The 26,995-nt window shown below is 43.0% G+C and overlaps 2 protein-coding genes across 2 annotated transcripts in view; one reads left to right on the top strand and one right to left on the bottom strand.

Annotated features, from left to right (window-relative positions):
* Positions 1 to 8,385: 8,385 nt before the first annotated feature.
* On the bottom strand, positions 8,386 to 25,157 carry DNASE2B (deoxyribonuclease 2 beta). The gene is made up of 7 exons (XM_080657284.1): positions 25,050 to 25,157; positions 24,824 to 24,978; positions 21,546 to 21,723; positions 17,349 to 17,430; positions 12,305 to 12,466; positions 10,837 to 11,034; positions 8,386 to 8,831 (listed from the first exon to the last, which is right to left on the bottom strand). The coding sequence occupies exons 1-7, from the start codon at positions 25,071 to 25,073 to the stop codon at positions 8,491 to 8,493; spliced, it is 1,140 nt and encodes a 379-aa protein (XP_080513410.1). The 5' UTR covers positions 25,074 to 25,157; the 3' UTR covers positions 8,386 to 8,490.
* The window catches only part of LOC308242761 (uricase-like), a 34,031-nt gene continuing 31,429 nt past the window's right edge, over positions 24,394 to 26,995 (top strand). The window contains exons 1-2 of the mRNA XM_080657285.1: positions 24,394 to 24,603; positions 24,834 to 25,756. Of these exons, the coding sequence (XP_080513411.1) occupies positions 25,649 to 25,756 (108 nt within the window). The 5' untranslated portion in view covers positions 24,394 to 24,603; positions 24,834 to 25,648. The remainder of the gene's footprint in view (positions 24,604 to 24,833; positions 25,757 to 26,995) is intronic.

Genomic DNA, 26,995 nt, shown 5'->3' with positions numbered 1-26,995 from the left:
TAAATAGTTTTAGAGCTGAAAGGACATCATTTAGTACAAATTGATTACAAGGCTTAGACTCTGTCATAATCTAACTTCTCTTAAATTATTGCCTCTATCGTGGTGTTACGCTGTACTCTATCTCCTCAAGAATACCATTGAGTTTAACTCATAGCTTGGCTTTAAGGTCCCACCTAACATTGTGTCCCTACTCTACCTGCCCTGTCTCATTTTCGTAAATTCCCAAAGCACAACCTCTCCTTTAATCAAGCCTCATCCTTACAGTTGTCTCCTCATGTGCTACTCAGGTCTACCTCGGAGACTTTGCTCACAATATTGCTTTCTCCCAGAACATCCTTCCTCCCATTCCAACTCTGCCCATCCTTGAAGAGCCCTTGATTTTCCATTTCTTCAATGAAGACGTCTTAACTGTTCTTCATTAACTATCCCTCTTTGGACCAATAGTGTAATTATAAGACAGCCCACAATTTAGTGCTTATTATAGAATTTCAGTGTTGAAAAGGACTTTAAGATATCCAGTTCTGCCTTTTGATTTATGTGTGAATCCTCTTGATAGCACCCCTTCCAATGACGTTTTGCTCTTCACTCAAACATGTATCTGAGCAGATCTTGCTATCTTTTATGTTCATTCATTCACTCAGCCAATATTTACTGAGCACCTAATATTCCAGGCATTCTGCTAGGACCTGAGTTATTTGACAATGAACAGAACACAAAAATCCATGATCTGTCATGAAGAAAATCTCTCTATATAAAAGTCTAAGCAACCAGCTGACCGGCCGACCAGCCGGTAGTTGTGACATGCAATGACCACCAGGGGGCAGACACTCAAGGCAGGAGCTTGCCGAGCAATAGTAACTTTGCAGAGTGCTCTCTTGCACTCCAGATCCCCTCGGGGGATGTCAGACTGCCAGTTTTGGCCCAATCCCCACAGGCCAGGCTGAGGGATCCCACCTGTAGGAGGGACCCTGCTTACTCTGCAGATGCCTTTTGAGACCTGGCACTGCCCTGGGGAAGGACCATGGGAGATTGGCTCCATGGCATGTCCAGCCCGTCTTGCCAAGTCCCGTTCCACCAGCCACCTTCTAATTAATTTCCTTTCAATGTGCAAGAATCTGTGCACTGGGCCTCTAGTATTATATAATGAGTAGTAAATGCTAAAATAAAATAAGATGGGGTGTTATGTTTGAAAGTGACTGGAGATGCTAATTTTGGAAGAGTAATTAGGAAAGGCCTCTCATAAGAAATTATTTAATTGTTGAGGGACTTAATGATGAGAAAAGGTCAGTCATGTGCATATCTGGGAGAAAAGTTTTTCAGACAGCTGAATAGTAAGCACATGACTTTAAAGGTTTGGTGAGTTTGAGGATCAAGAAGAATGGCAGTGGGTGAAGTGTAGTAAGTGTTTGGGAAAGATCTGGGAGAACAGCTGGAGAGGGAATCTAGGGTACATCATAGGTCATAGCAAGAGGTTTGACAAAACAGTTTGTAGTTAGTTTGAACTCATCTAGATGGCTCTGTTTTCATTCTTTTGTCTTACCTCTCTAGAATAGTCTTTTATATATTTGAAGATATCTACCTTGTCCCCAATAAGACCTTTCAGAAATAGACATTTTCATTTATTTCTACTGCTCCTTCTCCTCCTGTCTCAGGAGCCATCAGTATTCAGGCCAATTTCTTCTATACATCCTCTACTCTTTCTACATTCCTCATAAAGGTGGTACCTAGGCCAAGATAGAATATATCTATTTTCTTACTTCCTAATATATTTTCTAGTCATATATCTCAAGATTGTATTATCTTCTTTTTTTTTTTTCAGTCAATTAAACTATTTAATCATATTGAGTTTTCTGTCAAAACCTCTGGATCATTTTATACATCATCTGCTGCTAAACTATATTTCCTCTCAACTTATACTTCTGTGATGGCCATTGTGGGTTGTTGTTGTTGTTTTGGATTTAAGGGCAGATTATTATACTTATCCTTATTATATTTACTATTACTTGGTTTAACCCATGACACTAACCTTTCAAATTTCCTTGGGATGCAATTTCATCACCTGCTAAATTTGATATTCCTCTTACCTGCTTAGCATATACAAATTTAACAAATACATCTTCTGAATACTCCCCAAAGTCATATAAAAATGTTTATGGAACAAGGCTAAGGACAGACAGAGACTGTCTGTCTTGTTCAGTGTTGTTTCTTTTACTCACCACAGTGGTCTAAAGTATGCTTGATGGATTAAATTGGGAAAAATGCTTATGTACTTTGGTATGATACCCAAAACCTCCTTTCAAGTTGACACAGATCCACTATTACTACCCTGTGAATAATGCATAAATTAATTGGACTGTACTCAAATTCACCCCAAGTTATCATCTTGACAATAAGGATATCAAGAGAGAGCTTCATTTTGTTGCAGTCCAAGGATACTACAATTTTATGATCAACCAGTCTTGTAACTCTTGTCAAAAAAAGAAGTGAGGTAGTCTGAGATGCCTGACTCTTTGAGAACCTGGTTCATGCTGACACCTGCAGATTGTCTAGTTCAGTGGTCGGCAAACTGCGGCTTGTGAGCCGCCACGGTTTGCAGCTCTGTTGACTAATGAGTTTGCCGACCACTGTCATATACTACCCTTTACCTCTTTGCACACAATATGCTACAATTGCCTAATCCTCACAGCTTCCAACTACACGGTAACATTTAGTCTAGTCCAGTGGTCGGCAAACTCATTAGTCAACAGAGCAGCAAACTGCGGCTCGCGAGCCTCATGTGGCTCACGAGCCGCAGTTTGCCGACAACTGGTCTAGTTGATCATTTTCCAAGGGTTTGCAATCTGGCCTTTTAAAGATCCACTGAAAAAAATCACACTGGGGATTACACTGGAGAATAGATCTTCCATCTAGTTTTGAAAATTAAAATGATATTTGTCTGTCTTCCATGTTTTCTCAAAGATTTCTGCCCTTTCGGTAGTTTTCACTATAAAAGATTGGGCCTGGAAACATAAACTCACTGGAAGGAGCTAAGTGATCTTTTAAAATTACATTACAGTGGCCTTGATTTTGTTGTCTCAGACCATTTGTTTCCATACCTTTTCAGTTTGAATACCATTCATCTTTACTGAAAAGACAAAAATAAAAGCGACCTTTTTTTAGGCATTTACAAACTACTATTAGTTCTAATGTAATCTTGATCCAAAAATAAGTACAAACATTTTTTGGTAACCACATTTTTTTTTTTTTTTGTAACAAATAACTTCGTGGTTTCACGTAATTCTGTATGTAGGTTAATGCCATTCTTTTACTCTTCTCTGTTCACTGGCCTTTTCCTTCTTTGTATGCAACTAAGCTATATATGAGCTTGTGAGAAAATGGGCTATATAGTTACATTGCTTTCTGTAGACCTTTTCTCCTTTTCTTTCTCATAGAGAAATCATACAGGCAAAATTTTATTTTTGATAACTTCTTAACCTCTTGAACTGCATTCCTTTTAAGAGTCTCCTGCCATGGAATCATATTTTCTTGTGTATCTCAATCTCAGACTCTTAAAACTTGGGCTATGTTAAACTTTTCTTTCCCTAATAATCATCCAGGGATCTTCTTCAGGGGCACTATTACTTTCATTTCACTTCGTTTGCAAATCTCAGGTTCTGGTCATTTCATCTACTGTTTAGGAAATGAAATTGTCAGTATGTTAAGTCAAAAGTTAATAAAGAATTATTTTGGTTGAATAAAACTCTTAGTAAGTGTCTGAATATTTGAATCTCTATCATTATTATTTCTTATTCTATCCCACAAAATGCTTCATATGCAGCATATTTATTATTCCACTCTACAATCTCAAGTTTACTTCCCATTTTACATACCAACACAGAATATAACCCATATTCTGTGTTGGTATGTAAACCACCTGAGATTGTGAAATTGTGAGAATTGTCTAGGACCCATTTCTCAATTGTTATCCCAATTGAGATGATTTGGTACTACATTCACACTGTCATTCTTGTGTCTACGTGATTTAGAGAAGAATTATTTGCTTGTAAGAAACAGGAACCTACTCAAGTTAACTTAAACTAAAAATGAGGCATTTGATGAAAGAATATAGGGGTATGTCATAGAATATGTGACCAGGGAGAATAACTGGGCTCCATAAGGAACTCAGTTGGGAATGAATATCACTCTCTCTGTGCTCCTTTGATCTCGTGGTACGTTGGCACCATTCTCCAGCCTTTGCAGCCCAGCATTCCCTGCTTTGCTGTGCACAAGGCAGAAAAGGGTGATGTTATCTTCAATGGACATGACCCTCCAGATGCAGTTCCTCAGCCTCAAAACTCAGTGCTGGCACCCCTGCTTTAAACTCACTCTCAAATCTGATTGCCTTGGCTTGGCCTATGGCTTAATTTCTTTGGTGTCACAGGCCAACTCTTGGTCCAGTTATTCAGAGCTGGAGAGGAAAGGGTCTCTCGATACCAGCAGATTGTGGAAAATAGCTTTTCTAAGAAGGGTATGGGGCACAGCAGAAATGATTTGGGATTTTCATGTTAGAACTGCCATCCTCTACTCTATTTAGTGCCATAGGTTGTTTTTTTATTTTTTTTATTTTTTCTCCACTATCACAAAGTTGTTTCCAGCCAAACACATCCTATACTTCTTTGTAAGATAAACTCCTATCTTAGATATGAGCCTTTCATTCCAGTACTTATTTTAAACCATAGTTTAGAACTTAAATTTCATTCATTGATCTCTCCCAAATCCTCCCATTGCACTCAAAGAGAATCAACAAAAACATCCTCTATATTCTCATATATTTTAGTTTCCTTCCAATAATGTCATTCTCCTAAAGACATATCCCAGGCTCCCCATAGGAATCAGCATAATTGGGTGGCATTCCTGAGCAAATGTTGAGAAAGACAGCAATGCTAGCTCGCTTTCATTTATTGTGACTGCCTCTAAGCTCCACCTCAGGGAACTTCCAAGACCAAGATATACTTTTTTCCTCCCAAGTATTTGGTATCCTTGAACTACTGGGACTATCTATGATAATAAAAGCATAATATGCTAATTAGATCGGATGAAGCCGGGGCTGCGAGGGAAGCCTGGGTCCTGGGTGCCAGAGGGAAGCCGGTGCTGGCAGCCAGGGGAAGGAAGGCCTACTCTTGCACGAATTGTGTGCATTGGGCCTCTAGTGTAGGTGTAAAAAAGAAAAGTCCTAAGTGAAAGACATGCAATTTTTAAAAAATAGCAAATGCCACATGATAATACTGAACCTCTATACCTCTTAAGGGACACTGGAAATGTTAATGAGGTTCATTTTTCTCATTAGTAGGGAGGGAGTAATAACCCTCTCTATGTGGATGGGGATAAGTTAAGTCTTCAGCATCAAGGTCAAAAGCCACATTTTACAGAAAAAGTGACTTAGTTCATGAGGACAAAAGAAACACTTTGGAAGCTGTTAGGTTAATTCTTTCATAATGCTAGGATGTCAATTTTGGTGGGGAGTCGGAAAGGGATAGATAGATCTGATCAGAACAGTGTTCTTGGCAATGGAAATGGTAACAAGCCTAAGAAACTTGGACTGCAGACCCAGCACTGTTATTCTGGTGTTCAAGGACACCAGCTATCATTGCTAAGGCACAGGCGAGGACACTACTAAATAATCTATATTATAAAGAGGTAATATGCAAATTAGGCCAGGATGCCTTAATGGGTCATGACCTGACTGACAGGAGGAGGTTGCACGCGTAGGTGAGGCCCAGAGCAGAGGCGGAGACAGAGGCAGGCGGGCCTGCCCGAGCCGGTGTGGTGACTCAGGCAGCCCCAGAGCGGACACAGGCAGGGGGGCCAGGGGACCCTGCGAGTAAGGCACGGGTCCCGGACCCCGCGGCACCAGTCTGGTCTCCCATGGCACTGATCCAACCTGATTCCCGCGGCGGCCAGTGCTGTATGAGTCAGGCACGGGTCCTGGCCCCCCATGGGGTGCCTCCTCACACGGCAGGAGACAGGGCGCCTCCTCGCACAATTTCAATTGCGCTCTGGGCCTCTAGTAATAATAATAATAATAATAATAATAATAATAATAATAATCAACAACAACAACATTGTCCAGATATCTTAATTGCTTTGACACTATAGACATGGTAAGGAAGGGAACAGTTTGAAGGAAGCTCTTGTCTCTTTCACTACCAGGTTTCGGTAAGCAAGTGTGTCTTCAACCTTTGAGCCATCCAGGCTGCAAAGATGTCTAGAGTTTATATGGAGAAAGATAGTGAAGTTAGCGTTTATACTTAGTAAGTCTTAATAATAATAATATTTTAAAATAAGAATAAAATGCAAATAAAAAAGAAACAAGTTATTCTGCAATCCTTCCTGATGTTGTCATTACTTTTGCTAGGTTGTAACTTCTTGAAATTAGGAACCATATCTCAAACTTTATAAAGCAATTAGTACTTAATATAAATTTGTTATTATTAATTTATATAATAGCTATGTTTATTAATAAGAATTACAGAAAATGAAGCATCCTGGAATTAAAAGTATTAAATTTTATTTTGGTTTCTTTGTTACACTTCTTTTCCCCTAAGTTGATGGGCTAGACTTAGGTGCTGTTTCTTTCTCCTAATCTGATTTTTAAAAAATTTTGAAACATACTACTCATTCTAAACTTTCTTTTGTCTTTTCTTGCTGTGTGTGGAAATTCAGATTCAAATTCCACAGTATTGTCAACTCTGTGTTAGGCTTCTTACATCTATTTCATAGATAAGAAAACCAAGGCTCAGAGAGTTCAAGTGTATGATCCAAGATCATACAGTTAGTAAGTAGCAGTTGCAAGAATGATATAGTTTAACCATAAACCAGTGAGAAAGAAACTTAAGAGGAATAGGAGTAAATAGTATGAAGTACACAGAGAAAGATTTCCCTCCTCCCTGCTTCAGAAAAAAAGGTGGGTAGGGGAGTCAGGGAAGTCTCTGTGAAGGAAATGAAATCTAATCTGCAAGATTGCCAATCACTCCATGAACAATTGAGAGTTGACTAATCTGGAGCAAATATTGCTTTCTTTCATTCTCATTTTAGTTATGTATGATAGTTTATGTTTAGAGAATAACCCAACCAAGATGGCTGCGGCCATGGAGCAATCAGGAGGCTTGGGTTTCCCCAGCAATGGAGGAAGTCAAGCTTTCCGCACACTCTGGCCCGCTTTGGACTCCACTCAAGGCTACATAGTTTCAATTGTAGAAGATAAATAAATCCCAGATACCAGGGCCTCCGCTTGGATTGCCGGGGGGCGTGGTCGGCTTGCAAACCACCACAGACACCCCTCACCCAGGCCGCCCCATGCCCCAAGGGAACCCCCACCCTGATCTGGGAAACCCTTCAGGGCAAACCAGCTGCCCACCCCCGCCCCGTGCACCAGGCCTCTATCCTCCTATCTAATAAAAGAGTAATATGCAAATTGGCCATCACTCCAACACACAAGATGGCTGCCCCCATGTGGACACAAGATGGCCAGCAGGGGAGGGCAGTTGGGAGGGACCAGGCCTGTAAGGGAGGGCAATTGTGGGTGATCAGGCCAGCAGGGGAGGGCAGTTGGGAGGGACCAGGCCTGCAAGTGAGGGCAGTTGGGGGTGATCAAGCCTGCAGGGGAGGGTAGTTAGGGGTGACCAGGCCAGCAGAGGAGGGAAGTTGGGGGCATCAATCAGGCTGGCAGGGGAGTGGTTAGGGTGATCAGGCTGGCAGGCAGAAGCGATTAGGGGCAATCAGGCAGAGGCAGGTGAGCAGTTGGGAGCCAGCAGTCCTGGATTGTGAGAGGGATGTCCAACTGCCCGTTTAGGCCCAATCCTACTGTGATCAGGCCTAAACGGGCAGTCGGACATCCCTCAAGGGGTCCCAGATTGGAGAGGGTGAAGGCTGGGCTGAAGGATAGCCCCCCCCTTGCACGAATTTTGTGCACCGGGCCTCTAATCTATATAATAAAAGCCTAAGCGACCATTACAGTGGAATGACCAGAACAATCCATCGCTGTGATGCACACTAACCACCAGGGGGCAGACTCTCAATGCAGGAGCTGACCCCTGGTGGTCAGAGCGCTCACACAGGGGGAGTGCTGCTCAGCCAGAAGCTGGGCTCACGGCTGGTGAGCGCAGCGGTGGTGGCGGGAGCCTCTCCCACCTCTGGGGCAGTGCTAAGGAGCAGTGAGCCAAGCAGTAAGGAGCAGCAAGCAGGTGGGCAGTAAGGAACAAGGGATCCCAGACTGCGAGAGGGATGTCCTAGTTGTGAGAGGGCACAGGCCGGGCTGAGGGAACCCTTCCCCGCAACCCCCCAGTGCAAGAATTTCATGCACTGGGCCTCTAGTTAGAAGATAAAGTGTTTTGCTTGACAATAGGTGGATTTTAAGTACATTCACAGGCTTTAATATATACAGAATGAATCTAATGGGAGAAGATCCATTGTCAATGTTGAAATTAATAGCATATATGTCATTCATCAAGTTTAGTTACAGTTCTCATAATACAAAACTAATCCTTGAAATGCTTGGTAAATATGTTGATTCTGGGTACAAATGAATCCTCCACTTCTGAAGGCTTGATATGGGCTCCGATTTAGGTCTCCAATACATGTCCAGCGATTTTTGGTGCCCTTTTGGGAAATACACCATTTGGCATGATCCTGATAAGAACTGAAATAAGATTGTCCAGATATCTTAATTGCTTTGACATTATAGACGTGGTAAGGAAGGGAGCAGTTTGAAGGAAGCTCTTGTCTCTTTCGCTGCCAGGTTTCGGTAAGCAAGTGTGTCTTCAACTGTTGAGCCATCCAGGCTGCAAAAATGTCTAGAGTTTATAAGGAGAAAGATAGTGAGGTTAGTATTTATACTTAGACTAGAGGCCTGATGCATGAAATTCATACACTCAGTGGGGGAGGGGGGTCCCTTAGCCCGGCCTGCACCCTCTCGCAGTCTAGGACCCCTCTGGGGATGTCCGACTGATGGCTTAGGCCTGCTTCCTGAGAGGCTCCTGCCACCACCGCTGCGCTAGCCAGCTGTGAGCCCGGCTTCTGGCTGAGTGGTGCTCCCCCTGTGGGAGAGCACTGATCACTAGGAGGCAGCTCCTGCATTGAGAGTCTGCCCCCTGGTGGTCAGTGTGCATCATGCGACTGGTCGTTCTGCCATTCAGTCAATTTGCATATTACCCTTTTATTATATAGAATAAGTATCTGAAAATATCCTCAGGAATGAAAATCATCATTCATCTCTGATATGTAGATGTCATAGATCCTATATAATCCTATATAATAAAAGAGCAATATGCAAATTAACCATCACTCTGCTATACCCACAAGCCACGCCCACAAGTCATGCCCACCAGCCAATCAGGAGCGAATATGCAAATAAACCCAACCAAGATGGCTACGGCCACAGAGAGCAGGAGGGAGGCTTGGGTTTCCCCGGCAATGGAGGAAGCCAAGCTTTCCGCCTGCCCTTGCCGGCCTAGGCCTCCACTCAAGGCTACAAAGTTTCAATGATAGAAGATACATAAACCCAAACAGAAATGGTGGCAGCCACGGAACTAGAAAGAGCAGGAGGCTAGGGTTACCCCCGACGATGGAGGAAGCCAAGCTTTCCACACACCCTGGCCGGCCCAGGCTTCTGCTTAAGGCTACAAAGTTTCAATTATAGAAGATACATAAATCCCAACAGAAATGGCTGCTGCCATGGAGCAAGCAGAAGGCTTGGCTCCGCTCCAGGCTACAAAGTTTCAATTGTAGAAGATAAATAAACCCCAGATACCAGGGCCTCCACTTGGGTCACCAGGGGGCGTGGCTGGCCTGCAAACCACCACAGGCCCCTCGCCAAGGCTGCCTCACGCCCCAAGGGAACCCCCACCCTGATCCTGGACACGCTTCAGGGCAAACCAGCTGGCCCCCACCCGTGCACCAGGCCTCTATCCTATCTAATAAAAGAGTAATATGCAGATTGACCATCACTCCAACACACAAGATGGCTGCCCCCATGTGGTCAAAGATCCTGCCCCCATGTGGACATAAGATGGCCACCACAAGGTGTCCAGCAAGGGAGGGCAGTTGGGAGGGACCAGGCCTGCAAGGGAGAGCAGTTGGGGGCGATCAAGCCTGCAGGGGAGGGCAGTTAGGGGTGACCAAGCCAGCAGAGGAGGGAAGTTAGGGGTGACCAGGCCTGCAGGGAAAGGCAGTTGGGAGGGACCCAGGCCTGCAGAGGAGAGCAGTTGGGGGGGGACCAGGCCTGCAGGGGAGGGCAGTTGTGGGAGACCAGGCCTGCAGGGGAGGGCAGTTAGGGGCAAACAGTCTGGCAGGGGAGCAGTTAGGCATCAGACTGGCAGGGGAGTGGTTAGGGGGTGATCAGGCAGGCAGGCAGAAGCGGTTAGGGGAAATCAGGAAGGCAGGCAGGCGAGCAGTTGGGAGCCAGCAGTCCTGGATTGTGAGAGGGATGTCCGACTGCCCATTTAGGCCCGATCCCACCGGGCAGTCGGACATCCCTCGAGGGGTCCCAGATTGGAGAGGGTGCAGGCTGGGCTGAGGGACACCCCACTCCCCCATGCACGAATTTTGTGCACTGGGCCTCTAGTACAATAATAACATAATTGAGATAGTGGATGGAAGAACATTTTGTAAATGCTAAAGTAATATGCAAATAAAAGTTATTATCATTATTACTAAGATGATACTTGTGTCTGAAAATGTTCTTTCCCCCTCTTTTGTACATCTTTTCCCCCAAATAATCAGAATATTTCCTTTACACAATCCCAAATGAGTTCAGCAGCAGAGTTATATAGCATATTGTTTGATGATGGTCTTTCATACCATCAATAAAAGAAACAGACTTTGCAAAATGGAGGAAATTTTGTTTCTGGGCTGACTGAAGTGTGGCCAGGTGCTGGGCAGGGGTCTCTGATGAGCTGGATCTGGCACACAGCTGGGGCATGTGAATGAGCTCCTGCCGAAACATAGCTGGGATGGAACAGCTATAAATGTTTGGGTTGCAGATCAAGAGCTGAGAGTCTGAAAAAGAAACGATCAAGAAAATCTAAGAATTAAGATACAAATGGAAGTCTTTTTTATTGCAGATATTTTGTGAATTAAAAAACAGAATAAAAGTATTCCCTTCCTTAAGCCAATAGCTTTCAAATAACTTTTGAGGTAAGATAATTGACACCTCTTGAGCATTTCCTACTTTGCAGGCATTGTTTTACGAATTTTACGTGAATTTACTAATTAGTCCTCATAGCAATCTTATTATTAGGTAAGTTCGTTTATCATTATCCTCATTTTATAGATGAATTAATGGTTAATTCATGTCACATGCCCATAGTTATAAAGCTTGTAAGTGATGGAGTTGGGGTTTGATTTGGCTCAGAACTCCTTGTCATAAGATGAAAACTGGATGAAAAATATTTTTAAACCTTTTATCTAGAGGCAAGTCACTCTTTGCCACTATTTAGCAGCCATCTAAGTAAAGAGTGATTGGTAAAATGGTGTTCCTTCTTCTATTCCTCCTCTATCATAGTTTTCCAAAGCCAATCAATTGGACCATTTGAGCTTGAGGCCTTAAAGGAAGATCATCTGGGGACTCAGACAATCAGATTGGCAGGTTACAGGCAACATGAGATATGTACTTTTTTTTTTTTTTTTTTTTTTTTTTTTAATATTGAGACCATATTGAAAAAGCAGGATCTCTCTCTCTTCTTTGAGAGAAGCTGGGGAGAGTCAACACCCCAGTTTGTCACTAAATCCACTGCCCATGCAGCATTCACCTGTTTCACCCATTTCTGTTACCTGTTTGGCCTCTGTAGACATTTGCAACTACTACCCCTGATCAAGTTCTTAGAATTCATGGAAAGACCCAGGAAACCAAGCTCCAGTAAGTGAGCCCGCTCTAGGTCTCACCATGGCAAAGACAATATTAGAATGTAGAGATCAGAAAATCTATGAATAGAGAAACAAATGAAGTGACCAATTTATTCATATAGCCCAAATCTATATATATAAAAGCCTAATATGCAAAGTGTCCCCTCAGGAGTTCGACTGGGAGAGTGAGAGTTCAATCACTCACTATGACGTGCACTGACCACCAGTGGGTGGCGTGGAACAAAGGAAGGTCCCAGCCGGCATCTGGAAGGCCCTCCCTTTGTTCCGCACCACCTATTGGCCCTGATCACCGGCCAGGCCTAGGGACCCTACCCATGCACGAATTTCATGCACTAGGCCTCTAGTATATTAATATTGCCCCTTCTTCAACATTGCTATCTTTTTTTGCACACATTAATGTTACCTATGGCTTCATACTGGTTATACTTGAAAGTTACACAGATGCCAGTTTGTCCATTTCGTCTCCCTGTGGGCGGATAATCATAGCCTTCTTCAGGGATTGGAGGAAACTGGGGAATAGAATGAATCAGCCAGAACCCCTGGACTCTGTTCCACAGCAGTAAACCTACCAAAGATACAGTTAATACAGATACATTAGAAAAGCAAATCTCCTTTTTCAAATAGAGTTCAAAGTTATAACATTTAAGCCCATTTATACTTTAGGCTAATATTTTATTAGCCGATAATCACAAGCTAATTTTTTCAAAGATTTCAAAACCAATTCACGCACAATTGCCCCATTTCTGATAATAAGCCTCCACAAAAGGGGGCCAAGGGGAGCCATCCCGTGAAGAGTTAAAAGAAATTTCTTGTTGAAACCACAGAGAAAATTTGTTTAGACAGAATGCAAATTTGCTAAATTGGAATTTGACCTTGTTAAACTAATAGTTTCCTGGCAAGCTTTGGATATGTCTTCACTGCTAAGCAGCTAAGTTATTTTCAAAAGCTGGCTAAAAAGCAGAGTTGAAAGAGAAAATATCAAATGAAGAAATGTACTTGCACTAATTTGTTTTAAGGAACTAGTACTCATGTATTTGCAGAAGAATCACCCAATTCCACAAACAAGAAGAAAAAAAAAAGAATCAAAGAGAAAAAAAGGAAAACCATGTTGAAGCATTTCAGTTAATTGTATTTAGTAAAAATCTCTAGAGCCAAATAACATGGAAGCCAGCAAAGAAGAAATTTTCATCATCTTGTGATATGGCAAAAAGGACATGGTTCAACAGGTATCTATGATTATTTCTGTGTTTATAAATATACTAGAGGCCCGGTGCATGAATTCACGCACTGGTGGGGTCCAGTTGGCCTGCCCCGATGGGAGCTGATCGGGGCAGGGCCGGCCAGGGCGAGAGGCCACGGTTGTTCCAGTCATTCCGGTTGTTCTGCCATTCGGTCGCTGGGCTTTTATTATATAGGATTAGTCAGCTCAGACAGCCATAACAAAATATCATACATTTGTGTGGCTTAAACAACAAAAATGTATTTTTCTCACAGTTCTGGAGGCTGGAATTTGGGGTCAGGGTACCAGCGTAGCATCGTCCCATACACCAGAAAGTGGTGGATCGATTGCCAGTGAGGGCACATGCCCAGGTTGCAGATTAAATACCCAATCCAGTGAGTGCAGGAAACAGCAGAACAATGTTTCTCTCTCTCTCCCTTCTTCTCTCTGAGCTCAATTAAAATGAATGATAAATAAATAATGTTCTATAAGTATGGTTTTAACAGGAAAGACATTAGTGATCTATGAAGTAAAAAACTCATTATAACACCTATATACAGCATGACCCTATTTTAAAAAAATTTATTGATTTCAGAAAAGGGAGAAGGAGAGATAGATAGAAACATCAATGATGAGAATCATTGATCAGCTGCCTCCTGCACGCCCCTACTGAGGATCAAGCCCAAAACCTGACTGGGAGTCATATTGTGAACTCCTGGTTCATAGGTCAATGCTCAACCACTGAGCCCCACCAGCCAGGCCCCATTTTTATCAATACCAGGCATATGAGGTACATTGGCAAGATCTCACTCCTAGACAAAAACCTGAAATTGCCCAAACTCCATTGTAGCAAGGTTTCTGGATATGAATTTATTTCTGCTGATTGGATGTGCTTGCACAATATTTTGAAGGCAGAAGTGGTGCAGAGGCATCTTCCTGCAGTTTGGGCTGTTTGCTGCTGGTGATCATGTTTGCAGAGATGTGGAGGTTTTCTGCAGTGGAATCCAGGCTGTGCACAGGCAACTGTGGCAGAGGCAGTGCCCAGTGACCTGTTTTGTGGGAGCTGGAGGGCACTTGCAAGGGCAGCAGTTTGCCGATCCCTGGGTCACAACTGTGCCAGAGTGTCCTAGAATTCAGTTGTGGCTGAGGCAGCAGCTCCTCCCGCTGGTCAGGGATTCTTCCTGGGGGCCCAGCCTAATACCCACTCCTCCAGATTTCCGATGATTTCCCAAGCACCAATTCCCTGTGCTAAATTCTTTCCTGCCTAAAATAGCAAAGATCTAAAAACATTTTGGATCCTCTACTTTCAACGAAAACAATGCTGCACAGAGTCAGGTATGAGAAGTGGGTGAGGTGTTGAGAAAGGCTCCCTTCTTTGAGTCTCAGCTTCCTCTTCTGAAGAACCGAGACCAAAGATTATCTGTTCATAGTTACTGAAGACCGTGGCAGCTGTGTTTCCTGAAGATGGCCACAGCATTTCCCATCTCTTCTGTGGCCTTGCCATTTTCCGCCACGTCCTCTCTCTTGAAGCTTGGCTGACCTCTGACGTGCTGGTAGCCGGTACACTGGTTGCCCACAGAATTCCAAGGCCAAGGCCGAAAAGGCCCGGGGCTGCAGCCCCTCCCACTCCTCCAGGGTTTCCAGCTCCAGCCCCACCCACAGCAGGTGCTCAGGGCTCAGGCTGGCACAGGGCCTTGCCCTCCTGGCTCGCTTCCCCTCCGGTGGGTGGCCCAGTGCCTCGCTGCACACCATGGCCCACCTGCTGGTGCTGCTGGGCCCAGCGAGCGGGGTGAGAGTCCAGTTCAGGCCTCGTGCCTCCTGGCTCCTGTGTGCCGCCTCTTGCGCCCTGTGGCCCCTATTCCTGCTGCTGCTCCAACTGGGGCCAGATGCCTGGGTGCTGTGCACGGCCTGCAGGGACTGCTGTGGCCACCAGGAAAGTGTACCCACCTCATCCCCGACTCTGGCTTCCTGATTCCAGGTCCACTTCTGCCAAAGGAGAGCTTTGCCCGTGCAGCTGCCTGAGACCGAGTACCTCCAAGGTCCCTGGACCCCAAATTTCCAGTTGGCTGGCGGGCCCCACCCTGATCAGGGTGTTGGGAGCCATCCAGCCCGGATCAGGCTGGTTGGCTGCCGCAGTGTTTATCATAGCCACCAGTCGTTCTGGTTGTCCTGCTCGTTCCGCTGTAATGGTTGCTGGGTTTTTATACATATAGATTAGGGTAGTTTTGGTAGTTTTGGTGTGTTAACCAAGACTTTCTGGTTTGTATATGACCATGCAAACATAAAACTCATTCACGTTTGCCTTATTGTTAAGTGGAAACCAAATGCCTGCCAATTCTTTCTCTTTCAAAAACACACTTAAGAAAGCACACTATTGCTCTCTCAATGCATATAGAATCAATACCTGTGTATGAATAGAAAATGTTCAAAATTCTGTTGCTTATCTGAGTTGGATAACTTTCAGGGGCTATCTTCTGCTCAGATGAGTGTGCTATTTAGCTGAAATCTTAACCTCCTGGTATGAATGCCACAGGATGTCAAGACACCTGTTGGCAAAGAGAACTCCTCCACTTGACATTAAGTCCCAATCCTTTTCCAGTCCCTCTCCTCAACCTCTCCCACAAATCCCTGTAGCAACTAACAGAGTAGATGAGAATGGTGGTGGGAGTTTGTTGGTGGAGAAGTTAGAGAATGTGGCATATTGTAAAAATTGTTGGGTTCCATGCACATAGAAGGGCAACTTGGCTAAATCAAAGGCATTCACTGCTCATGACGTTTGACAGCCATTACAAATTATATTCTTAACCAGAGGTTGCAAACTGGCAGCCCACAGGGCAAAACTAGCCCGCAGATCCATATTATTATGCTTGCAGAGTATTTTTAAAACTTTGAATTAATTGCCAACATTTAAACACTGGGGAGATTTCCCACAAATACTAATTTTCAACATCCTATGAAAAACTGTATTCCGATAAGGCATGCTAAGTAGTAACTGCCCCTTTAGACCAAGTATGTACTCTCTACCTTCCTAGTTACCTTGCTCGTTCCGCCCACTTAACTTGCTGACATCTCTTGCCTGTTCCTGAAGACATTTGGGTTTGGAACCTTCTGAATACTTGCTGCCATGAAAAGTTATTCATAATATGTTAAGTTGAAAAAAGGTTGAAAACTAGTCATAATGATAGTTTTATAAAAATGTTTTAAAATATGTTTGATAAATAGGGTGGTAAAGACCTGTGATGGGTGGGTAGGGGCTGGGAGAAGGGGGGGAAAGGAAGAGAAAATGGGAGATGTCTGTAATACTATCAACAATAAAAATATATTAAAAATATTTAAAAATATGCTTGATAGAAAAATTTAGAAAGCATTAAGTGTGATTATCTAATGTGTATTAAGATGACAGATTTCTTTCTGTTTACTGGCGTTTTGAATTTTTCTAAAATGCATGTACATGTGTAGATGCATATCTTTTTTTTTTTAAATATATATTTTATTGATATTTTACAGAGAGGAAGGGAGAGGGATAGAGAGCTAGAAACATCGATGAGAGAGAAACATCGATCAGCTGCCTCCTGCACACCTCCCACTGGGGATGTGCCCGCAACCAAGGTACATGCCCTTGACAGGAATTGAACCCGGGACCCTTCAGTCCGCAGGCCGACGCTCTATCCACTGAGCCAAACCGGTTTCGGCGATGCATATCTTATAAATAGAAAAATACTAAAAGCTACTATAATAAAAATTACTATAATATGTAATAACAATATATAACAAAAATTACTATAATGTAAAAACAAATTAAAAATAAAATTTTAAATGTATAAACATTTAAAAGTAAATGTTTATTTCAAAGGGAACTAAACATTAAGAAGAGTAAGTTTTACTCTATGTAAATTATAACTTAATAAACCTGACTAAAATGTGCAGGTATACACACTGAGACACACATACATGTATATATATACTGGTTACTTTTCCCAGTAGTCAGTACATGAATTTCTGTTATAAAGCATATATCTAAAAATATGTTAAGAAAAAGGCATTTGTGAAAAGGAAATTATGTAATTATAACTTGTGAAAGAGAAATCACATGTTTTGATAACTCAAAATAAAGCATTAAAAATTAAAAGCTCTCTTTTTAGTGTGGAATATAAGAACATTGAAGACAAAATGTTTAAGAAAGTGTTGACTTTCAGTAAGAAAGAGAAACTAAGAGCCTTTGTCATACCTTTGGAATGTCCATATTTTCTGCTGTAATTCACAGATTTAGGGACTGCGTCATTGTACATTAGATAGGCAGTGTTGTTATTCTGCAGGAACATATTAGGGTTATAATGGTGCAAATCTTCCACTTATAAATGCTCACAACATTTCTACCAGCTACCTAGCCTGCAATGCAGAGCTTTCATTAATATGCATGAGAAGTCACCCATTCTCCTAATGGGCAGCTTCCCCATCAATCTGAATTCTGGGACCTACAAGACCAGGGCCAGAAAGCCCATTCACACACAGGCATGGCTTTGTCTTGATGGCAGGGGCCCTATGCATTGTGCTGTGTGTGAGGATGACATTTCTATACCCCTTGGTTGTTTTGGACCCATGCTTCTGATTTGGCAACCGGTGTATAATAAAAAAGTAGTTAAGTATTTGTTCAGGAAATGAAGTAGGAACAACCAGCCAAGGATTACACCGGGGATTTTCCCATTGATCGTATAGGCACAATGCAGAACAGGTTGTCAGGATCTGATTTCTTCTGCCTACTTTGTGCTCCGCTGCTTGGGCGCGGCGCTGTGTTGAATCAGGATTTCTCATTATCGGCTCCCCTACCTCACTGACTAGAGAGGATTTTCCTTCAGTCCCTTTCTCTATCACTTCATCTTCCTAAATTGGTATTTTCCTGCTTAGAAAAAGTGGTGAAACTGAAGGTGTGATATTGGGTTTCCTCTGGTAACCCAAAATACTAATAAATTCTCCAAAAGTAAGCTACTATTTTGCAAGTGTCTCAGTGTCATGTTTTAGAAACTTACTTGTATTTGCTCTGTGTGGTTTCATTTCATTTGTGTCATGAAGCAGTGATCTTTATTGAATCCAATAATGTCGATATTTTTAAAAATCTCAGTGACAATTAAAAGCAGAAAAAGGACAATCCATTTCCTTAAGAAAGGCCTTTGCTTTTCTCTCCAAATAATGTCAATAACTGAATCTCTTATAGCTGCTTAATTATTTGATGTAATCTAAAAACATTTGTAAAAAAAAATGTGCAGCATAATCTGCGTAGCAGTCTTGGCTACTGTATTTAGAAACATCAGGGCAGTAAGCTGTATTCTCACCCTCATTTTCCACAATTGACCATAGCTACCGTTGGCGTTTGCATCCTTCTCTGGAGACCTCTGACAGTTATTTGTTAAGCGGGCAGCAAATGTGGTAATGAGGGCAGTGTGTGCCTTTGGGGTGCAATGTGGAGGGGCTCTGGAAAGATTCAATGAGGAAATTTATTCTTATAATACGATGACATGAATTATTCTAACCAGGTTTGAACAACTAGCTAAGGTTATTGGGGTTGTAGCCGTAGTTGGAATAGCGGCTCTCTGACATAGGGGAAAGATCATGGACTTAAGAATAAGCAGATGTAAGCATGTGCCTTTGGACTGCTTTAGTCCTTTAACACATATGTTGAGTATTATTTTGACTAGTGGATGTTGAACAAGAAGGGTACGGTCTCTGCCTCCAGTCTAGCCGGGAATATAGACAGACAGGTACGGACAACAGCAACATTGTCTGGTGTTATTAGGAAGGTGTATGGAAGATTCTTGTTTACAAAGGCAAAAGAAGAGAAACAATTTTAAATGTAATCCAGATATTGGTTTAGGTCACCTTGACATGTGAGATTTAAAACCAGTTGGTCTGACCTTGCATTCTACTCTCAGAAGTTCAACTCCAGGTCAAGAGGTGGGGAAGTATGTTCTTATGGTCACATAGTTCCAGTTTCCAAAAAGCACCCAATCTCACCTGGATATCACCCACTATTGTCATTCTTCTTCTGGTTCCATGCCAATCAGACCTGGAAATCAGCCCCTTTACTGTAATTTCTTCCCTAGAACCATCACTCAAGGCATTGTGTATGAGCAGGTTTTCATGAAGGTATGAACATTGAATAATTGTACATGATCACACTGACCTGCCCCCAATTTCCCTCCACGTTTCTTTTACTTTTCAATTCCTAGCTCTCATCTACCCCCTTTTTTATATTACAGAGCAGTTTAACTCTCTTGCCCTCCTAGGCTCTGATTTTGAGCCTCTAAATATCATTATTATATTCTGCCAAACTAAGAACCTTCTGCCCCAACTAAGGCTGCTGACAGAGGCTCATTGCTGCTCCTCTCCACTCCCTCACCCCCGCCCCCCCCCCCCCCCCCAATTCAGTCTCTAAGACTGGAAGGGAACAATGTGTGTATTTTATCACTGCTGAATTGTGTTCGGGGCCTTCAGCCCCAGCCTTGGAAAGCAGAAGCAGCCTCAGGCGATTTTGATTTTACATAATAATCTATTCAAAACGGAGTTGTTGCTGAGATAAAATATTCTTTTTAAAGCATCTAGAGCAGTGCCTGGCACCTCACAGGTAGTCAAACAGCTTAAAAATAAGTTTTGACTTTGAAACTTGGCTCTGAAGGCTGGTCTTAATGGCAAGTAAGTGAACATTAGCAAACACAGTGACAGCTCTCTGCACATTTTGAATAAATATTCAGATTCACATGCACAGCAGTGTCAGAGTCTAATAGTACTGCTGGGGGATTAATTAGTTAATGTATGTAAAAGCCCAGAACATTGTAAGTGCCGAGTCATTTTATGTATTTACTTCTCTGTAAGTTGTTTGTTAGCAAATGCATACCTGAGTGTAATTGGACATTGATTATTGTTTGATTTTACTTGTCACCCCTGATTGAAAGTGGTATCTTGTCACTGAACCACAGATGGTGCCAGGGATGCCGGGAAAATGCCCACGTTGAGCCTTATGTCTCTTTTGCTGGTTAGCTCATCGCCTGATGAAGTCCAGATAGCAGGTTTAATCTCCATTCAGGCAAGTTAGATCTAGGGTCTTGAACGAGAGTCTAAGCCTCAATTTACAATTTTGAAAAAGATTAATGAAAAGGAAGACTAGGTGACCCCTTACATAGGTCACCCCATTTGTGGCTTAAACAACTCCATAACTAATGCCACATTGATCAAAGATCTGCATTGCATTGTACCAGGAGTGGATTCTTCTCCATAGTTCCATTAGAGGGATGAGATAGAAAGCAATGAATTTGGCAGCCAGAAGACCTCTCTATTTAATTAGTTCACACCTTGCCCAGTGATACCATTGGACATGGTGCTGAATGTATCAACAATTTGACATTACTGAGGAGCAGCGATTTTCAACCTTTTTCATCTCATGGCACATATAAACTAACTAGAGGCCTGGTGCACGAAATTCGTGCACGGGGGGAGGAAGAGGGTGTCCTCAGCCCAACTTGTACCCTCTCCAATATGGGACCCCTTGAGGGCAGTCGGATATCCCTCTCACAATCCAGGACTGCTGGCTCCCAACTGCTCACCTGCCTGCCTTCCTGATTGCCCCTAACGCTTCTGCCTGCCAGCCAGATCACCCCCTAACCACTCCCCTGCCAGCCTGATTGATGCCTAACTGCTCCCCTGCCAGCCTGTTTTCCTCTAACTGCTCTCCCCTGCAGGCCTGGTCACCCCTAACTGCCCTCCTCTGCCAGCCTGGTCACCCCTAACTGCCCTCCCCTGCAGGCTTGATCGTCCCCAACTGCCCTCCCTTGCAGGCCTGGTTCCTCCCAACTGCCCTCCCCTGCTGGCCTGATCACCCACAACTGCCCTCCCTTGCAGGCCTGGTCCCTCTCAACGGCCCTCCCCTGCTGGCCATCTTGTGGTGGCCATCTTGTGTCCACATGGGGGCAGGATCTTTGACCACATGGGGGCAGCCATCTTGTGTATTGGAGTGATGGTCAATCTGCATATTACTCTTTTATTAGATAGGATTACTAAAATTCTGTGGCACACCAAAAAAATAGGTATAATTTTGACTCATTCACACAAGATGGCTGTTGTCTTAGCAGTTGTCATTTTTGATTTGACAATCTAAGGAAAAAGAGGTCAGTGCCCTTGACTAACTAGTCAGATATTGCATGTTTTAAAAATTCTTGCGGCACCCCAGTGCACCTGACATGGCACACTGGTTGAAAATCGCTGCTGTAGAGTCCAATGCCATATTCCCTGAGGTCTTGCTCAGATTGATTCAGATTGTGAATCAAGGTGCAAGGGTTGGGGGTTAGAGAGCTGAGCAGTTAAAATCTTTTGGAGGCTTTGGATTCTGTTTTATGCATTTTTATATGATTTAAATGAATAATTAACTATCACATACCTTGGAGGCATAGGCTTCATACAGCTGTTCTAATGTCCTCCCCAAAACGCTCCTGGTGCTGTTCATTAGCTGCTTGCTCTTCCTCCAGCTTCTGGTTGTAGAGTCCAGGTACAGGTATTCTAACCCAGTCTTTCTACTTTCCTTGTCTTGCCTTTTAGGCAATTTATAAAAGGTAAACCTAGCAAAGGCAATAATTATGAATGACTGACATATGTTGACTGCTTCCCTGCTGGCAGCCACTGTGTTTAGCACTTAAATATATCATTTCACGAAGGCCTCTAAGTCTAAGGAAAGGAATGTGCTCAAGCCCTCAGCGTTTCCCCCACCCTTATTCTTTTCTTTTTTTTTAAATATAGTTTTTATTGCATTCAGAGAGGAATGGAGAGGGAGAGAGAGATAGAAACATCAATGATGAGAGAGAATCATTGATCAACTGCCTCCTGCATGCCCCCTGCTGGGGATTGAACCCACAACCAGGGCATGTGTCCCTGACTGGAATCGAACCCGGGACCCTTCAGGCTATAGGCCAATGCTCTGTGGGTTCCCACCCTTATTCTTGCTTGTTCTCAGAGAAGGAAATGTGAATCTGACTGGACATATTCTAAGACGTTAACCGGCCTGGTGGTGGGGTTCCTACAGTGATAGTAAAGGAATAGTGAGAGTGCCTCTATCATTTCCACAGTCCATTTTGCTACACTGGGGAGAAGGCCAAGGCCCAGGCCTGGACTGGAGAGGTCTTTGGTGTGTTTTTTCTCTTCTGCCCTAAGTGCACCTTTGTGACTGGCTGGCTGGGTCTGAGATTTGGGTTTGGGCTTTCAGGTAGGTGGAGGCTCCCCTGAGCTTCTGGCCTAAGCCACATTCTTCAGTTCAGGTTATAAGAATGCTCTGCATGGAGAGTTCAGGGCCAAGGCCGGCAATTAAGTAGGCACCGTGCTTTCCTTCACTACTGTCTCCTGTTGTGTATCTCCTTTGGGGAGGAGAGGTGGTTGGGCCAATATAGCATGTGGGCATGTTTGGATCATCTAGCTCAGGGTTTCTCAATGTGCTCTACTCACATTCAGATCATTCTTTGTGGTGGGGGACTGTCCAGTGCATGGTAGCATCCCCGGTTGCCACCAGTTAGATGCCAATAACACTCCCTTATTGTGCCAATAAAACTGTCTGCAGACATTGTTGAAAGTCTCTTGAGGGCAAAATCATCTCGGTCCTTCCAAATACTTCCTAATGGTACAAACCCCACATCTAATCTTCCAACACTCACAGTAAAGCAAACGTTGTAATGAATTTACTATTACCCCCAACAATGTCTCAACTGCCCATAAAAGCTTCTCACTATTTACTTGGTTTTCTTCAATCTTAGGCTTCTCAGTAAATTTTTTCCTGCCCTGACCATGCTTTCTTACTTTCAGGGCAAGCTCCTCACATGTGGCAGGAAGCAAGAAAATTATTCTTTGGTGCTGACTTAATATTACTCCACCTTTAACTCTCACAGTAAGTTGTAGCAACTTTAGACTGTCTCACCGTCTGCTCAGCTCAGCATTCCCTCTGATTTACATTGCTAAGTAATATGTCCATTTAGTTAGAGCAAGAAAAATTTTTAAATATTTATAACAATTTGATGCCCCCCCAACTCCCCCCGCCCCCAGTAAAGGGTGTGTAAACTATCCATTTGCCATGGCACAGCAGTTGAGAATTAGTGCTTTTAAATATTTTTCCCAAGTGAGCATCTCTAATTATATGTTGATGATTCCCTAAATCAATTTCTAGCCCAGATCTCTATGCCGAGGTCAGATAAATCTAAATGCAAGAATGTTCCAGAGAGGCTCATCTTTATATTTTTGAAACCAAGTTTGTGATATTTTACTCCAAGTCTCCTCATCCCCTGCTGTTAGGAAACACATTTCCGCAGTCACAGAAGCCAGCAACCTGAAAGTCTTTTTTAACTTCTCCCTTTCTCCTACGACCTTCAGCCATCCATTTCTAAGTCTTCTCAGAGTGTCCCCTCCTCTCTGTTTCCATGACCACTTCTCTAAGTTGGGTCTACACCTCTTCTTACGTGTAATACTGCAAAGGTCCTATTGGTCCTTATGAGTCTAGCCTAGCTGATCCCCAGCTGCCCAGCTGTCACAGTACTGCTAGCGGACTTTCTAAAATGCGAATATGGCCACATCACATCTCTGCCTGAAGTCCTTCAGTAGCCCTTTCAAAGTCAAGTTCAGACTCTGGGGCTCAGCACATGAAGCTCTTCACCTATCTCCCTAAAGTCACCTCCTACCATCTCCTCACCTTCTCCTTATGTGTCAGCAATATTGAACTGCTTTCAAACTTTCCCCCTTGTTTTTTGCCTCTGGACCTTCTCATTGCTCCTTCATTGGCCTGAGAAACCCTTGTATCTCCCTTGTTTTCCTAACTTATATCTGTTCTTAACTACTTAGTTCAAAACTACTTACTCAGAGAAGCCTGAGGGCTCTATGCTCCCCAATGCACAATCTATGCCCTTCCCACATAACTATGAACTCATTAGGGCAAATACGTTTTGTTGATATTTCTGTATCCAAAGCTCAGCACAGGGCCTGCTATGAGCTGAGTAACTGTTTGCTGAGAGGCTGAGTGAATGTGCCTGCGTTCTCCAGCCTGAAGTTTACACAATGCTTGACGCCAACCACAATGGCAAACCAAAATACCCTAATTAAAGAGTGAAAAAGTGATCAAAGCTTTAGGGGAATCCATGACCATGATGCAAAGCTGTGTTTAGTCGCTTGCTATTGCTCAAGAGGCCACTGACCTACCCCCAACTCCAAAAGCTGCTTGTGCTGCCTAATAAATGAGGTGAACCAAACAGGACTGTGTATGATCGTGTCCTCTTCCTCACTGTCATAATGAGAAACGTAAGCTCCAGCGTCAGAAAGAAAGTAATCTGACTTCTCTCCTTTGTCAGTCTCTAAAGGGATGCTGGACGGGTTCTGTTAGCAAAGCCACAATGCAAGGAAACTGCCAACTGAGAGAAACTGTCAGCTCTACCCCACACCTGTGTCCACCAGTCTTGCCACGGAGAGCAGTGAGTCAGGCCCACGGGGCTGCTCAGCTCTTTCTCAAGGGGAAGCTCCCGCACTCAGAAGCCTATCTGGATATTAGGCCCATTTACACACTTTCATTTCCTTTCTTCTTAAGGGAGAGGTGGGTGGAAGTCTCCCTGGGGAACTCCACAGTGAACCAGTTTGCCTCTACACTCGGGCTTTCTATTTGCATGCACAAAACCTTACATTTCTTTTACCTACCAATCCACAGCGTCACCTTCTTCATTTCTGCATGATATTGTCGCCTCCAGGATCCCGAAGAGGCCAAGGAAGAGCAAAGCGAGGGTTGTTCTTAGAAGACTTGCTGTCATTTTCCATCTACCACCTCTGTTCAGTGCCACAGCAGAAAACTTTCCCTATAGATTGTGGAGTCTGAGTTTCAGGTATCTCTCAGGCTGTGCTGGCTCTGAAATTTGCTTTCATTTACCTCTGCTGTTCGTGGTTCGGGCATTTTCAGAATAGGACGAGTCCCACATAGTCCTGTGATTCTGTCACAACACGCTAGCGTGACTCCGGATGCCTTTGTGCTGAATTGTTGACTGGTTTGCAAAGTCATCAAAAAGTTCTAGAGTGAAAAAAGGGACATAACTTAACCCTTTGGAGTGAACGTTGTGTAATGTAAAGTTCAGTAGACAAGGGATTTCCATGTTGATAAATAGATGTTGAATTAAATATATTTCATGTTTCCCCCCTCATGATTGTCTCTCTATGAATGAGAGCAAATGCTTGTGGTTTACACATTAAATAGAAATGACAACACCTTATGGTTTAGTAATAACTAAGATCTATCACTTGTAATATATTCTATCTTGAGGAAACAGGTCCTGAAGGGTATTTCAAAGGGTTGTTTCAAAGTAAAGCAAACTCAGTTGTATTTTACCAAAGATGTTTACATATGCTCTCCACCTCCTGGTTTTAGCCACTCAACATGGTACTTTAATGAGGCGTTGGTGTCCAATTGGCTGTAATGCAATCAGGTAAACATATCGACCGCATCGACCGCTTACTCTTCAGGCCAAATAAAAAATGTTACAAATATCTGTTTTGCCCAAACTAGTCTTTCTCATTTTTGAGACTGAATCTGAAGTAGAAGGCCAAGAGAAAATGGCGCATTACCATAACGACTATAAGAAGGTGAGACCATTCTCTTTTCAGAGAAGGGGAGGGGTAGATAGGCGTATGAAAAGAATTCCTCTTTGATGCTTTTGAATCAGTTATTAAAGATGCTGTTATAATAAATAGCAGTTTACCTCACGCCTGGAAATCATTATGGCTCTGATCGTTCCTATATGCATGGATCCAGATCAGAGCCACTTCAAGATTCAGACCAAACTGGACCCTTGTGAATCAGATGAATTCTGTGGTTAAAAGGGAGTTGTTCAGGATTCTCAGGGTTTATAAGGAAGGGAGGGCTTGGGGTTCTATTTCTCCTAAAAAAGAATTTTGTGAGGTATGTTTAGACCACCCACTCACATTTTCCCACAGTGCCTGTGAAAAGGGCAAAATTCTGGGCTTCACCTCAAACCTGCTAAATCAGAATCCTTCCAGTTAGGCGCAGGAATCTACCTTTTTCACAAGATTTTGGGTAATGCTGGAGTACCTTAAACTCTAAGGCTCGCTGCTCTGAGGTCAAGGCTATGCTGTGTCTGGTAGATGCACAACCCACCAAATTGGTAAACCAAGGAACATTTTTCTGACCATTTCTCCACAGGTACTATTTTGTTTTATATATGTTTTTACTGAATTCAGCAAAAAAAAAAAAAAAAAAAAAAAAAAAAAGGCATCTCAGCAACCCCAACCTTTTCATCAATTTTTAAAAATTTTCATAGCCTGAAGTTTACTTTTCTAAGTTAAAATGAAATAAAATTATTTTATTTATCTTGCCATACCTTTTGGCATTACAATGGTAATAGCTGAGTATGCCAGGTTTATGATTCAGTGATGCATTTAGAGAATAAAGAGAATATAAGCATCTTGTTTTCAGTTATGTAGGCTAAACATTTGTTGAATAAGATAGAAAATAATTTCTGCTTTCTCCTCATTACATGCTTAGCCCATTGCCTGGCAAATAGAAAATGATCCACAAATATTAGCTAAGATGATTTTTATTACAACCTGAGCCCTTTCTGTAATTGAGCTGGGGTACATCTGAGTTAAGATGGTTTTTGCTAAATCTAATTTTATTTCAAGGTCTGGAAAAATGCTGGTAGGTAACTTACTTTCAAATGTTGCTTTCAGTAAGCTTTCTTATCTCCCATTGCTGCTGACGAGATCATGCTGATTTCAGTCAACATCCTTCCTTATGCAATCACTAGTGGCTGAACACTGTATTGGATGCTGTGGAGCTCCAGGGATTTCAACATCACCCTAAAG

Source organism: Plecotus auritus (assembly GCF_963455305.1).
Source record: "Plecotus auritus genome assembly, chromosome: 2".
NCBI classification, from domain to species: Eukaryota; Metazoa; Chordata; class Mammalia; order Chiroptera; family Vespertilionidae; genus Plecotus; species Plecotus auritus.
Note: the sequence above shows the minus strand (reverse complement) of the source record. Positions and strands in the feature narration are given on the sequence as shown.